The sequence below is a fragment of the Bombina bombina genome, chromosome 4 (genome assembly GCF_027579735.1).
Source record: "Bombina bombina isolate aBomBom1 chromosome 4, aBomBom1.pri, whole genome shotgun sequence".
Classification (NCBI taxonomy): Eukaryota; Metazoa; Chordata; class Amphibia; order Anura; family Bombinatoridae; genus Bombina; species Bombina bombina.
The window spans coordinates 232,799,163-232,813,195 of record NC_069502.1 but is presented as its reverse complement, the minus strand read 5'-3'; the positions used below and the strand labels follow the sequence as shown (position 1 = coordinate 232,813,195).

General features: G+C 41.9%; 1 protein-coding gene across 1 annotated transcript in view; it reads right to left on the bottom strand.

Moving 5' to 3' along the window:
- The window catches only part of SLC16A14 (solute carrier family 16 member 14), a 200,666-nt gene that overhangs the window by 63,415 nt on the left and 123,218 nt on the right, over window positions 1-14,033 (bottom strand). The window contains exon 3 of the mRNA XM_053711459.1: window positions 10,082-10,225. Coding sequence (XP_053567434.1) covers window positions 10,082-10,225 — 144 coding nt within the window. The remainder of the gene's footprint in view (window positions 1-10,081; window positions 10,226-14,033) is intronic.

The window sequence follows — 14,033 nt, the reverse complement described above, 5'->3', positions numbered from 1 at the left end:
TAAAAGAGACGTTGTGATGTAGTGATGTGACGTGTCACCGAGCGCATGCTCGATTGAGATTCTGCATCCAATGATTCAGGGTCACTTTGCTCTGTGTTTTGATCCGTGATGGGTGCTTTTCCAGATTGAGTAAAATGGTCATACACTGTCTTTTTAGTAACAGTAGGGGTCTTCACTTGTCTCCTAGACGTATGAGGCATGTCTCCAAAATTTTACGGTCTATTTCCTGGAGAGAAAGATAGTTATGCAAAGGAACTACAAAATTGTCTTGTAAATAGAAAACACTCCTAGCCAAAAGAGGTTATCCCACATTACATATATTTACTGCGGAGCAGGGGTACATGACATCTCTTCGGGCCCTAGGAAATCTTGTTTTTATCAGTAGTTAGGTAACAAACTTTTCAACCTCAAGGAAAAGGGCAACTACCTGTAATCTTCCTGAGGTCAAAATGGGGGAGAGGGAGTTCGTAGGGTGGGGTCGTGCAAAGGGGATCCCACTTGTTCTGATATATCCTTTGGCTAAGGAGTTTGATCAATTTGGAGCGTTATGGGGAATGGGCTTTAGGTGGGGTCGCCAGTATTATGTAACTCACTCCTCAGGGAGCAGTGGGGATATAACCCTTAAGGAGGGGAAAAGGGAAGGAGAAGGTGACCCACCCAGAGAGGCTAGGTGGGAAGGGGTGAGGGCGAGAGAAATAGGTCTAACCTAGGGCAAGATGTCAGACGTTACAACCGTGGGACATTACCTTCTAAGGGACCATAGAGTTATAGGGCGGGGCAATATTTTAGTATGTGACTATTTTCAGGGCAAATAGAGGTGGCCTTGGTAGGCAGATCAGTATAATATTGCACAAATTGTACTGCTTGAAGTCCAGTGCCCCAAATAAATATCAGATTATAGAAAACTCACTATCCCACATTCAGAGGGGTGCCCACTCTTGTTTCGGGGTCTAAGGGATACGACTCTAAGGAAGGGGAAAAGGAGAGGGGAAGTGACATTCAACTTAAATGACTACATGTGATGTGGATAACCTGTAGAAGCAAGGATGAATTAAACAACAGTATCACACTCCGCCTTGAGCTAGAGGCTCAAAGACAAACAAGCTGGCACAGCAGCTGACAAAATAGGTTTAGTAAAGACAAGGCAGGGTGGGTATAAAAGACAGCATGTGTAGTGACTGCAGTTCCTGCTAAACTCAAGAGGTAGTATATAGATGGTGTGGCTAAACCAGGCCAAAGTCAGCTCTGAGGGTTAGGGAGCTCCGGTGTTAATCATATGTCCAACTCTGGTGTGTTCAGTGGTAGTAGGACACAGGTTGAAGTGGTAGCAGGAGCGAAAAATATATTATAAATGAAGCTGATTCTTCTTGTGCCACGTTATGCAGGGTGCCAAGGCCAATATACATAACTCCTCACTTAATATATGGGTGGATGGACAGGTCCTTATAAAGTATAAGGTAACCGCTGGGAATCTTATTTCAGCAGGAACCTCTACACAGCAGGCCCTCAGCGTGGCCCCAAGGGAGGGTTCAGGATGTGACACAGTGTACCTAGGGTGTATAGCAGGGGGCCTGTGCATGTATGCATGTGGAATAGGTATTATGCGGGAGATATGAAATGTGTTCTGTAGGGGTGTAAAAGATAGGTCTCACCCAAAGTTGTCCAGCTGGCAAGTCTCCAGGGACCTCTGCAGTGTAGGTGGCCACTGGATCAGGGAAGCAGAAAGCTGTGCGTTCGGCCAAGATGGCGGCCGTTCACGCCGTTCTGTTCTTTGTCTGTTCCGTTGGTCCCTCGCAGGTGGTGTACTGCGAGGTCTTCAGGGTGATGTAGACTCCTAGTAGGCTGCCCTATGTCTTCGCCTCTGATGTCTGTCTCCCAGCGTCTTCAGGCTCCTGCGAGTCACGGCAGAGGATCTAAGAGGCCTCTGGGCCATGTGGCTGTGTGGTCAAACTGGATCCCGGTCTTACCCCCACTCCGAACCAAGATGCTGTCGGTATTGCTTTATCTACTCCGGAGTGGAGCCCCGACTCTCCAGAGCAGCAGCTATAGGTATAAGATGGTGTGGGGAAGTGTCCATCAATGCTCCGCTGCTATACAGGTAAGGCTCTCACTTCTGATGGAGGCTCGTGTTGCTATGCTAGCGATGACTAGCTTATTAGGTCCAGACAGCCTCGCTATTGTCTCACCCCCCTTTACTGCAGGGCCTGTTATTGTCCCTTTGTTCCTTCTGTGGTGCTGAGAGTCAGGTACAGTGGACAGTGACCAGTGACCTCCCCGGATCAGGAGTCTGTTGTGTCTAAGATCTATTCGCCCTTACTATCTGGGCCTTACCGGAATTTGATGTTACCCCAGAGAGGAAGATGGGGCCAAGATGGCGGCCCTTTGCGCCACTCTGCTGGAGCTGATGTTTTGCCGGCCTACCTTCCTGGACTCGATCAGCGGCTGTAAGTAGCTGCAGGAGAGCCCTCCTGCAAATGGGTCTGTTGATGCTAGGAGACCAGTGGGAGGCTAAGGTCCGTCAAGGCAGGGGGGTCAGGCTCTCTTAGTTCTATGGGTGATGAGAAGCCAGTATCTGCCGGTGCGTTTGTGAAGAGGCCTTCCTACCACCACGGTCTCTTGGGTTTGGTCACACTGTGGCTGTGAATACTCCGGAGCGGAGCCCCGACCCTCCGGAGTTGTCAGCAAGCACCAGCTCTCCCCGTACTGCTGTTAACTGCTACATCCACCCTGTGGGGACCTGATCCCTGGCTGCACTCAATAGTCAGTTGAAATTGGCAGGATTCGACTCAAAAGTATTTTTACCAGCCGAGGTGCCATATCAAAAGTATTCCCCTACAGATGTGTACTGGATAGGGTTATAATATTAGGCTTCCACTAGCTTAAAAAGCACATTAGTTGAGTTTTTGCTTTATTTCTTTGCGGAGCTCTCTTCCTGTGCTGCCACTTAGCTTGGCGGTTAACTCCGCCTCCCCGAAAAGGGCATTTTTATGGGCATTGCCCTTAAAAGGGCATGTAGCTCTTTTACTGCCCAGACCCTAATCTAAAAATAAAACCCACCCAAAAAAAACTTAAAAAAAACCTAACACTAACCCCCGACGATCCACTTAGAGTTCTGGAAGTCCTGCCTGAAGGATCCATTCAGCTGGCGAAGTCCTCATTCAGGCGGCAAGAAGTATTCATCCATGCGGCAAGAAGTCTTTATCCAGACGGCATCTTCTATCTTCATCCATCCGGCGCGGATCGGGTCCATCCTGAAGACATCTGGCGCGGAGAATCCTCTTCATATGGTTCTCCGCCGTACACTGGGACTTCAATGCAAGTGACGCCATCAAAGATGGCGTCCCATGCATTCCTATTGGCTGAAAGATTTCTATCAGCCAATAGGAATTAAAGCTGCTAAAATCCTATTGGCTGTTCCAATCAGCAAATAGGATTGAGCTCTCATCCTATTGACTGTTCCAATCAGCCAATAGAATGAGAGCTCAATCCTATTGGCTGATTGGAACAGACAATAGGATGAGAGCTCAATCCTATTGGCTGATTGGAACAGCCAATATGATTTTAGCAGCTTTAATTCCTTTTGGCTGATAGAAATCTTTCAGCCAATAGGAATCTTTGATGGCGTCACTTGCATTGAAGTTCCAGTGTAGGCGGCATCCGTATGAAGAGGATGCTCCACGCCGGATGTCTTCAGGATAGACCTACTCCGCACTAGATGGATAAAGATAGAAGATGCCGTCTGGATGAATACTTCTTGTCGCATGGATGAGGACAGGGGGACTTAATAATAATGTTTAATTGTATATTTAAATAATAATTTATTTTATTTTATTGGTAGTTTAATTTAATTGTAGTATAATAGATAGGGTAGGTTAATTAATAGTTTAAAATTTGTTTATTTTAATTCTACAGGTAAGTTTTAATTTATTTGAATATAGGGATGTTGTAATTTTAATTTAAAGTTAAGGTGTTGTTAGGTTTAGGGGTTAATAGCCTAATTTAGTTTTTTGCGATATGGGGGGCTGACGGTTTAGGGGTTAATAGGTTTAGTTAGTGGTGGTGATGTGGGAGGCCAGAGGTTAAGGGGTTAACAAGTTTATTTATTGGCGGTGGTGTAAGGGAGCGGAGGGATATGGGGTTAATAACATTATGTAGGTGGCGGCGATGTTGGGGGCGGCAGATTGTTTAGACTCGGGGTTTATGTTAGGGTGTTAGGTGTAAACGTAACTTTATTTCTACCATAGAAATCAATGGGGTATGCTTCATTCTCTTGCAGCATCAAACATAAGCTTTTGGTGCTTTCATACTCCCATTGATTTCTATGGCATTTGCGGCCTCAAGGGTGGCGGATTGAAAACCAGGTACGCTGCGTCCGAATAGCCGCAAGCGTAACTGTTAAATGTTTGATAAATGGGAAAAAGTGTCAAATAGAGCCCAATGTGTATTCGGAACATCTGTAATGACGTTAGTATCGATCTGCGTCAGATTGAGACCGGCGGATTGTATGTTACGTCACAAATTTCAACATTTGCCGGTCTTGAGGTTTTGATGCCTAGGTCGGATCAATCTCGCCAAACAATTACTACGCGGAATTCCTGCGTATTTGCGGTTGACACTTTGATAGATAGGCCCCATTGGATTTATTATCTTTGCATTTTAAGAGTCAAACTCCTCGTGTCTATGGTTGGGACTTTTTGTTCCTAAATTCAGTTTCAGCGAAAATTTGTGCTAAGAAATACTCACATATGAACTGAGTTTTTTATGGTTTTGTATGCTTTTTCTATGCTTTTTATTGTGATAACTGCTATTTGGCAATATCTATATGTGACTATTTGCTGCATTTAGCATATTAACTTTATTGTTGTTGCTTTTTCTTTTGGGTTCTGCATTAGGTAGAGCCTTTTCTAGCGCTATTCCATTATATTTATTAACCCCTAATCTGCCGCCCCAATGTCGCCGCCACCTACCTACACTTATTAACCCCTAATCTGCCGCCCTTAATGTTGCCGCCACTATAATAAACATATTAACCCCTAAACCGCCGCACTCCCGCCTTGCAAACATTAGTTAAATATTATTAACCCCTAATCTGCCATCCCTAACATCGCCGCCATCTACCTACATTTATTAACCCCTAATCTGCCGCCCCCAATGTCGCTGCCACTATATTAAAGTTATTAACCCCTAAACCTAACAAACACTAACTTAAATATAATTTAAATAAATCTAAATAAATATTCCTATCATTAACTAAATTATTCCTATTTAAAACTAAATACTTACCTGTAAAATAAACCATAAGCTAGCTACAATATAACTCATAGTTACATTGTAGCTAGTTTAGGATTTATTTTTATGTTACAGGCAAGTTTATATTTATTGTAACTAGGTAGAATAGTTATTAAATAGTTATTAACTATTTAATAACTACCTAGCTAAAATAAATACAAATTTACCTATAAAATAAAACCTAACCTAAGTTAAACTAACACCTAACACTACACTATAATTAAATAAATTAACTAAATTAAATACAATTAACTAAATTAAATTAGCTAAAGTACAAAAACAAACAAACACTAAATTACAGAAAATAATAAACAAATTACAGAAATTTAAACTAATTACACCTAATCTAATAGCCCTATTAAAATAAAAAAGCCCCCCAAAATTAAAAAAAACCCTAGCCTAAACTAAACTACCAATAGCTCTTAAAAGGGCCTTTTGCTGGGCATTGCCCCAAAGTAATCACAATTTTACCTGTAAAAAAAATACAAACAACCCCCCCAACAGTAAAACCCTGAAAAGGGCATTTAGCTCTTTTGCCGCCCAAACCCTAATCTAAAAAATAAAACCCACCCAATACACCCTTAAAAAGGCACTAACCCCTGAAGATCTACTTACTGGGAGATGTCTTCATTCAAGCCGGACGAATTGTTCCTCCAGACGGGCAGAAGTCTTCATCTAAGCCGGGCAGAAGTGGTCCTCCAGACGGCAGAAGTCTTCATCCAGATGGCATCTTCTATCTTCATCCATCCGGCGCGGAGCGGGACCATCTTCAAGACTTCCAACGCGGAGCATCCTCTTCTGGCAACAACTAAAACAGAATGAAGGTACCTTTAAGTGATGTCATCCAAGATGGCGTCCCTTAGATTCCGATTGGCTGATAGAATTCTATCAGCCAATCGGAATTAAGGTAGAAAAAATCCTATTGGCTGATGCAATCAGCCAATAGGTTTGAAGTTCAATCCTATTGGCTGATCCAATCAGCCAATAGGATTGAGCTTGCATTCTATTGGCTGATTGGAACAGCCAATAGAATGCGAGCTCAATCCTATTGGCTGATTGGATCAGCCAATAGGATTGAGCTTCAATCCTATTGGCTGATTGCATCGGCCAATAGGATTTTTTCTACCTTAATTCTGATTGGCTGATAGAATTCTATCAGCCAATCAGAATCTAAGGGGCGCCATCTTGGATGACGTCACTTAAAGGTACCTTCATTCTGTTTTAGTCGTCGCCAGAAGAGGATGCTCCGAGTCGGATGTCTTGAAGATGGACCCGCTCCGCGCCGGATGGATGAAGATAGAAGATGCTGTCTGGATGAAGACTTCTGCTCGTCTAGAGGACCACTTCTGCCCGGCTTGGATGAAGACTTCTGCCCGTCTGGAGGACCACTTCGCCCGGCTTGGATGAAGACGTCTACCGGTAAGTCGATCTTCAGGGAGTTAGGTTAGGTTTTTTTAAGGGTGTATTGGGTGGGTTTTATTTTTTAGATTAGGGTTTGGGCGGCAAAAGAGCTAACTGCCATTTTAAGGGCAATGCCCATCCAAATGCCCTTTTCAGGACAATGGGGAGCTTAGTTTTTTTTTAATAGTATTTTATTTGGGGTGTTGGTTGTGTGGGTGGTGGGTTTTACTGTTGGGGGGTTGTTTGCATTTTTTTTACAGGTAAAAGAGCTGATTACTTTGGGGCAATGCCCCGCAAAAGGCCCTTTTAAGGGCTATTGGTAGTTTAGTTTAGGCTAGGGTTTTTTTTATTTTGGGGGGGCTTTTATATTTTAATAGATCTATTAGATTTGGTGTAATTAGTTTAAATTTCTGTAATTTGTTTATTATTTTCTGTAATTTAGTGGGGGGGGGTTGTACTTTAGCTAATTTAATTTATTTAATTATAGTGTAGTGTTAGGTGTTATTGTAACTTAGGTTAGGTTTTATTTTCCAGGTAAATTTGTATTTATTTTAGCTAGGTAGTTATTAAATAGTTAATAACTATTTAATAACTATTCTACCTAGTTAAAATAAATACAAATTTGCCTGTAAAATAAAAATAAATCCTAAGATAGCTACAATGTAACTATTAGTTATATTGTAGCTAGCTTAGGGTTTATTTTACAGGTAAGTATTTAGTTTTAAATAGGAATAATTTAGTTAATGATAGGAATATTTATTTAGATTTATTTAAATTATATTTAAGTTAGTTGGTGTTAGGTTTAGGGTTAGACTTAGGTTTAGGGGTTAATAACTTTAATAGAATTGCGGCGACGTTGGGGGCGGCAGATTACTGGTTAATAAATGAAGGTAGGTGGCGGCGATGTTAGGAATGGCAGATTAGGGGTTAATAATATTTAACTGTTTGCGAGGCAGGAGTGCGGCAGTTTAGGGGTTAATATGTTTATTATAGTGGCAGCGACGTTGGGGACGGCAGATTAGGGATTAATAAGTGTAGGTGGCGGCGCCATTGGGGGCTATTGAATCAGCCAATCAGATTTTTCCTACCTTAATTCCGATTGGCTGATAGAATCCTAGTAGGCATCGGTTGAAGAGGATGGATCCGCGTCAGCTGGGAAGAAGATGGCTCCGCTCCGCATGGATGAAGATAGAAGATGCCGCTTGGATGAAGATGTCTGCCGGTCCGTATGTCCTCTTCTGCCCCATCGGAAGAAGACTTCGGCCCGGCTGGGTGAAGACGACTCAAGGTAGGGAGATCTTCAGGAGGGTAGTGTTAGGTTTATTTAAGGGGGGTTTGGGTGGGTTAGAGTAGGGGTATGTGTGTGGTGGGTTTTAATGTTGGGGGGGGGTTGTATTTTTTTTTACAGGCAAAAGAGCTGATTACTTTGGGCATGCCCCGCAAAAAGCCCTTTTAAGGGCTGGTAAAAGAGCTGATTACTTTGTAATGTAGAATAGGGTAGGGACTTTTATTATTTTAGTTTTTTTAATTTTATTAGGGGGCTTAGATTAGGTGTAATTAGTTTAAAATTCTTGTAATATTTTTTTATTTTCTGTAATTTAGTGGGTTTTTTTTGTAATTTAGTTTAGTTTATTTAATTGTATTTAATTGTATGTATTTGTAGGTAATTTATTTAATTAATTTAATGATAGTGTAGTGTTAGGTTTAATTGTAACTTAGGTTAGGATTTATTTTACAGGTAATTTTGTAATTATTTTAACTAGGTTGCCTGTAAAATAAATATAAATCCTAAAATAGCTACATCATAATTATTCGTTATATTGTAGATATATTAGGGTTTATTTTACAGGTAAGTATTTAGTTTTAAATAGGAATACTTTAGTTAATAAGAGTTAATTTATTTCGTTAGATTAAAATTATATTTAACTTAGGGGGGTGTTAGGGTTAGGGTTAGACTTAGCTTTAGGGGTTAATACATTTATTATAGTAGCGGCGAGGTCCGGTAAGCAGATTAGGGGTTAATACTTGAAGTTAGTTGGCGGAGACATTGGGGGGGGGGCATATTAGGGGTTAATAAATATTATGTAGGTGTCAGCGATGTTGGGGGCAGCAGATTAGGGGTTCATAGGGATAATGTAGGTGGCGGTGGTGTCCGGAGCGGCAGATTAGGGGTTAATTGTGTAATGCAGGTGTCAGCGATAGCGGGGTCGGCAGATTAGGGGTTAATAAGTGTAAGGTTAGGGGTGTTTAGACTCGGGGTTCATGTTAGGGTGTTAGGTGCAGACTTAGAAAGTGTTTCCCCATAGGAAATAATGGGGCTGCGCTGGGAGGTTAACCCTGCTTTTTTTCATCCCAAACTGCCCCATTGTTTCCTATGGGGGAATCGTGCATGAGCACTTTTTGCCAGCTTACCGCTACCGTAAGCAACGCTGGTATTGAGGGTTGAAGTGGTGGTTAATTCGGCTCAACGCTCCCTTTTTGGAGCCTAACGCAGCCACTCAGACAACTCTAAATACCAGCGTTGTTTGGAAGCAGCGGTAGGAAAAAAAGCTGCGTTAGCTACGCAGGTCTTTACCGACAAAACTCTAAATCTAGCCGATAGTGAAGTAAATTTGAACAAGTGGTAATTAGGGGTTACTCACACTTTTCAGAGCCACCCAGGCTCTGGAGTAGACGCACACCTAGTTTTATAATGCCAGGTACCCAGTATAACACCAATCGCAGGCCGCTGCTTAGGTAAATAACATTTATTTTTAAAAACATTAAAATTGTATAAAAAGCCACAAATGAATCACTGAATTGGATATATCTTGTGGATCGAATATATACTTATATTTATATTATCTTATTGTTTCACTTTTTATTGTTTCATTAGTTCATGTGTGTCATATAGATAACATTGTGCTCACACACGTGCAGTTACCTACGGGTTTTGATTGGCTAAAATGCTAGTCTGACAAAAGAACTGAAATAAGGGGGCAGTTTGCAGAGGCTTAGATACAAGGTAATCACAGAGGTAAAAAGTATATTGATATAACTGTGTTGGTTATGAAAAACTGGGGAATGGGTAATAAAGGGATTATCTATCTTTTTAAACAATAAATTATGGTGTAGACAGTCCCTATAACTTCAATTGCGCTCAAGCGATAAACCCCTTATCGCTTGAGCGTAACTGTTAATGCGCCACTTGTAATCTGGCCCAGAATCTTTTACCTTCAACTTTGGAATCTGTGATTGTTTTTGCAGAAGGTGTGGGTGAATTTTCATCTAGCAAATTCTGCAATCATTTGTTAGTCATAGCTACCTGATCTGACCTGCTGTGGTTTGGTTTGCAACAATCAGTGTATGTTTTTGTGGGGATAGAATCACTATATCTGTTAACATCCCTTACCCGCTGTTACTCCAAATGTGAAGAACAGGAAATGCACATTGGTGGCAAAGGCGCTCAGCACCCAACCAAGTGATGTCAGGAACCCTCCAATCATTGCGGTTTTGCGACATCCGCACGTGTTAATGAAAAGACCAATAAACGGACCTAAAAAAAAGGGCAGACAGCAGAAGTTAGCAAGTGCAACAAAGTATGAAAATTTAAAATGAGAATTCATTTATTGTGGCAAATACATATGACATAACTTGCATTATTTCTAATTTAATACATACCATAAATATTGAGAAATTATAAAATAAATATCAAGTCAATACATTCTACAGCTTTAGCATTGCTACAATTATAATGCACAGTAATGAAAAGCATGATAAAAAATAAAACATTTCAAATCTAATTAGTATTTAATAAATATCATGTACGTTGTGAACATAACATATTTAAAAGGTGAGTATGTAAGGGTGTATCTGTGCATGTAAAAGACTGTGTAAGCATTTCTGTGTGTGTGTGTACATATCTGTGTGTGTGTATATCTGTGTGTGTGTGTGCATATCTGTGTGCTTGTGAGTGTGTGAATGTATTTGAAATGTTTAAAAAAGGTTTATCTCAAAATGATAAATATCTAATACATTTCCCTTTTTATTTGCTCTAATTTTAAAATTTAAAGAGAAAAATTCATAACCTGGGTTTTATCTAGGGTAGAAACAAAACTGAGTGAATGGTGATAAAAGTAAAAAACACAGAATTTCAGATTTTTATTTGTTAATAACAAACACTTTAACACTAACTGCAAAAAAACAAACAGAAAATGCATGCTTACCTGATAAATTTCTTTCTTTCTTGACACGATGAGTCCACGGATCATCTAATTACTATTGGGAATATTACTCCTGCCCTGCAGGAGGCGGCAAATAGCACCACAGCAAAACTGTTAAATATCACCTCCCTTCCCTCCCAACCCAGTCATTCGACCGAAGTAAAGGAGAGAAAGGAAGTAACAAGTTGCAGAGGTGTCTGAAGTTTATAATAACCAAAAACCTGTCTTTCAAAACAGGGTGGGCCGTGGACTCATCATGTCAAAAAATAAATAAATTTATCAGGTAAGCATAAATTTTCTTTTCTTTTTAATGACACGATGAGCCCACGGATCATCTTAATTACTATTGGGAATCAATACCCAAGCTAGAGTACACAGATGATACGGGAGGGACAAGACAGAGAACCTAAACGGAAGGCACCACTGCTTGAAGAACCTTTCTCCCAAAAGCGGCCTCAGCCAAGGCAAAAGTGTCAAATTTATAAAATTTTGAAAAAGTGTGAAGAGAAGACCAAGTTGCAGCCTTGCAAATCTGTTCCACAGAAGCTTAATTTTTGAATGCCCATGAGGAAGCAACAGCCCTCGTGGAATGAGCTGTAACTCTCTCTGGAGGCTGCTGTCCAGCAGTCTCATATGCAAAACGTATGATACTCTTCAGCCAAAAAGAAAAAGAAGTAGCCGTAGCTTTCTGTCCCTTACGTTTTTCCTGAGAAAATCACAAACAAAGCAGAAGACTGACGAAAATCCTTAGTTGCCTGCAGGTAAAACTTTAAGGCAAGAACCACGTCCAAATTGTGTAGAATGAAAAATAAGGTAAAGAGACTCGTACTGCAAAGCCGAGAGCTCTGACACTCTGTGAGCAGAAGAAATAGCAAACAAGAAATAAAACTTTCCAAGATAACAACTTAATATCTAAGGAATGCATAGGCTCAAACGGAGCCCCTTGAAAAACTTTGAGAACTAAATTAAGAATCCATGGAGGAGTAACTGGCTTGGACACATCCTGATCCTGACCAAGGCCTGACAAAAAGATTGTACATCTGGAACATCTGCCAAACGTTTGTGTAACAAAATAGATAAGGCAGAAATTTGACCCTTTAGGGAACTGTCGACAATCCTTTCTCCAAACCCTCTTGGAGAAAAGACAAAATTCTAGGAATCCTAACTCTACTTCAGGAGTAGCCCTTGGATTCACACCAATAGAGATATTTACGCCATATCTTATGGCAAATCCTTCTAGTTACAGGTTTACGAGCCTGACTCATGGTCTTCATGACCGATTCTGAAAAACCTCGCTTGGATAAAATTAAGCGTTCAATCTCCAAGCAGTCAGCTTCAGAGAAACTAGATTTGAGTGAAGGAAGGGCCCTTGAATTAGAAGGTCCTTCCTTAATGGAAGTCTCCAAGGTGGCAGAGATGACATGTCCACCAGATCTGTATACCAAATCCTGCGAGGCCAAGCCAGTGCAATGAGGATCACAGAGGCCCTCTCCTGCTTGATTCAAGCAATGATCCGAGGAAGAAGAGCAAATGGAGGAAATAGGTATGCTAGTCTGAAGGTCCAAGGTACCGCCAGGGCGTCTATCAGTACCGCCTGAGGGTCCCTGGACCTCGATCGTACCTCCGAAGCTTGGCATTCTGTCGAGATGCCATGAGATCCAATTCCGGCTGACCCCATCTGAGAATCAGGCAGGAAATGACTTCCGGATGGAGTTCCCACTCCCCCGAATGAAAAATCTGTCTGCTCAGGAAGTCCGCCTCCCAGTTGTCCACCCCTGGGATGTGGATCACTGACAGACAGCAACAGTGGGCTTCCGCCCACTGAATTATTTTGGTTACCTCTGTCATCGCTAAGGAACTTCTCATTCCTCCCTGATGATTGATGTAAGCCCCTGAAGTTATGTTGTCCGACTGGAACCTGATAAACTGGACCGAGGCTAACTGGGGCCAGGCCAGAAGAGCATTGAAGATCACTCTCAGCTCCAGAATGTTTATGGGTAGAACAGACTCTGACTGAGTCCAAACTCCCTGAGCCTTTAGGGAGCCCCAGACTGTTCCCCATCCTAGAAGGCTGGCATCTGTTGTCACAATCACCCAAGATGGTCTGCAAAAGCAGGTTCCCTGGGAGAGATGATCCAGAGACAACCACCATTGAAGAGAATCCCTTGTCTCCTGCTCCAGTAGTATTCGGGGAGACAAGTCTGCATAATCTCTGTTCTATTGCCTGAGCATGTTTAACTGCAGAGGTCTGAGGTGGAACCGAGCAAACGGGATGATGTCCATTGCCGCCACCATCAGCCCGATTACCTCCATGCACTGAGCCACTGATGGCAGAGGAGTGGACTGAAGAGCTAGACAAGTATCGAAAATCTTTGATTTCCTGACTTCTTTCAGAAAAATCTTCATTGATAGGGAATCTATTATGGTTCCCAAGAAAGTTACCCTTGTCCTTGGGCCTAAGGAACTTTTTTCCAAATTTTCCTTCCATCCGTGAGATCACAGGAAGGATAACAACATTTCCGTGTGGGATCTTGCTTGTTGAAAGGATGGCGCCTGGACTAGGATGTTGTCCAGATAGGGCACCACTGCAATGCCCCGTAACCGAAGCACCGCCAACAACGAACCCAGAACCTTTGAGAAAATTCTGGGAGCTGTGGCAAGACCGAAGGGCATAGCCACGAATTGGAAGTGTTTGTCTAGAAAGGCAAACCTTAGAAACCTGTAATGGTCCCTGTGAATGGGAACATGCAAGTACGCGTCCTTTAAATCCACAGTTGTCATAAATTGACCCTCTTGGACCAAAGGGAGAATGGAAGGAATAGTTTCCATCTTGAAGGACGGTACTTTTAGGAATTTGTTTAGACTCTTGAGATCTAAATTAGGCCTCAAGGTTCCCTCTTTTTTGGGAACCTACGAACAGATTGGAATAAAATCCCAGACCCCGTTCCTGAATCGGAACAGGAACTATCACTCCCAGGTCTGAGAGGTCTCCTACACAGTGTAAGAACACCTTACGTCTTATCTGGCTCCAGATAATCTTGAAAGCCGAAACCTCCCTCCTGCTCGGAGGAAGAAGTAGAATGATTCCTTTGAAATTTCGAAAGGAACGAAAAATTAATCTTAACCATAAAGTTCTGCGAG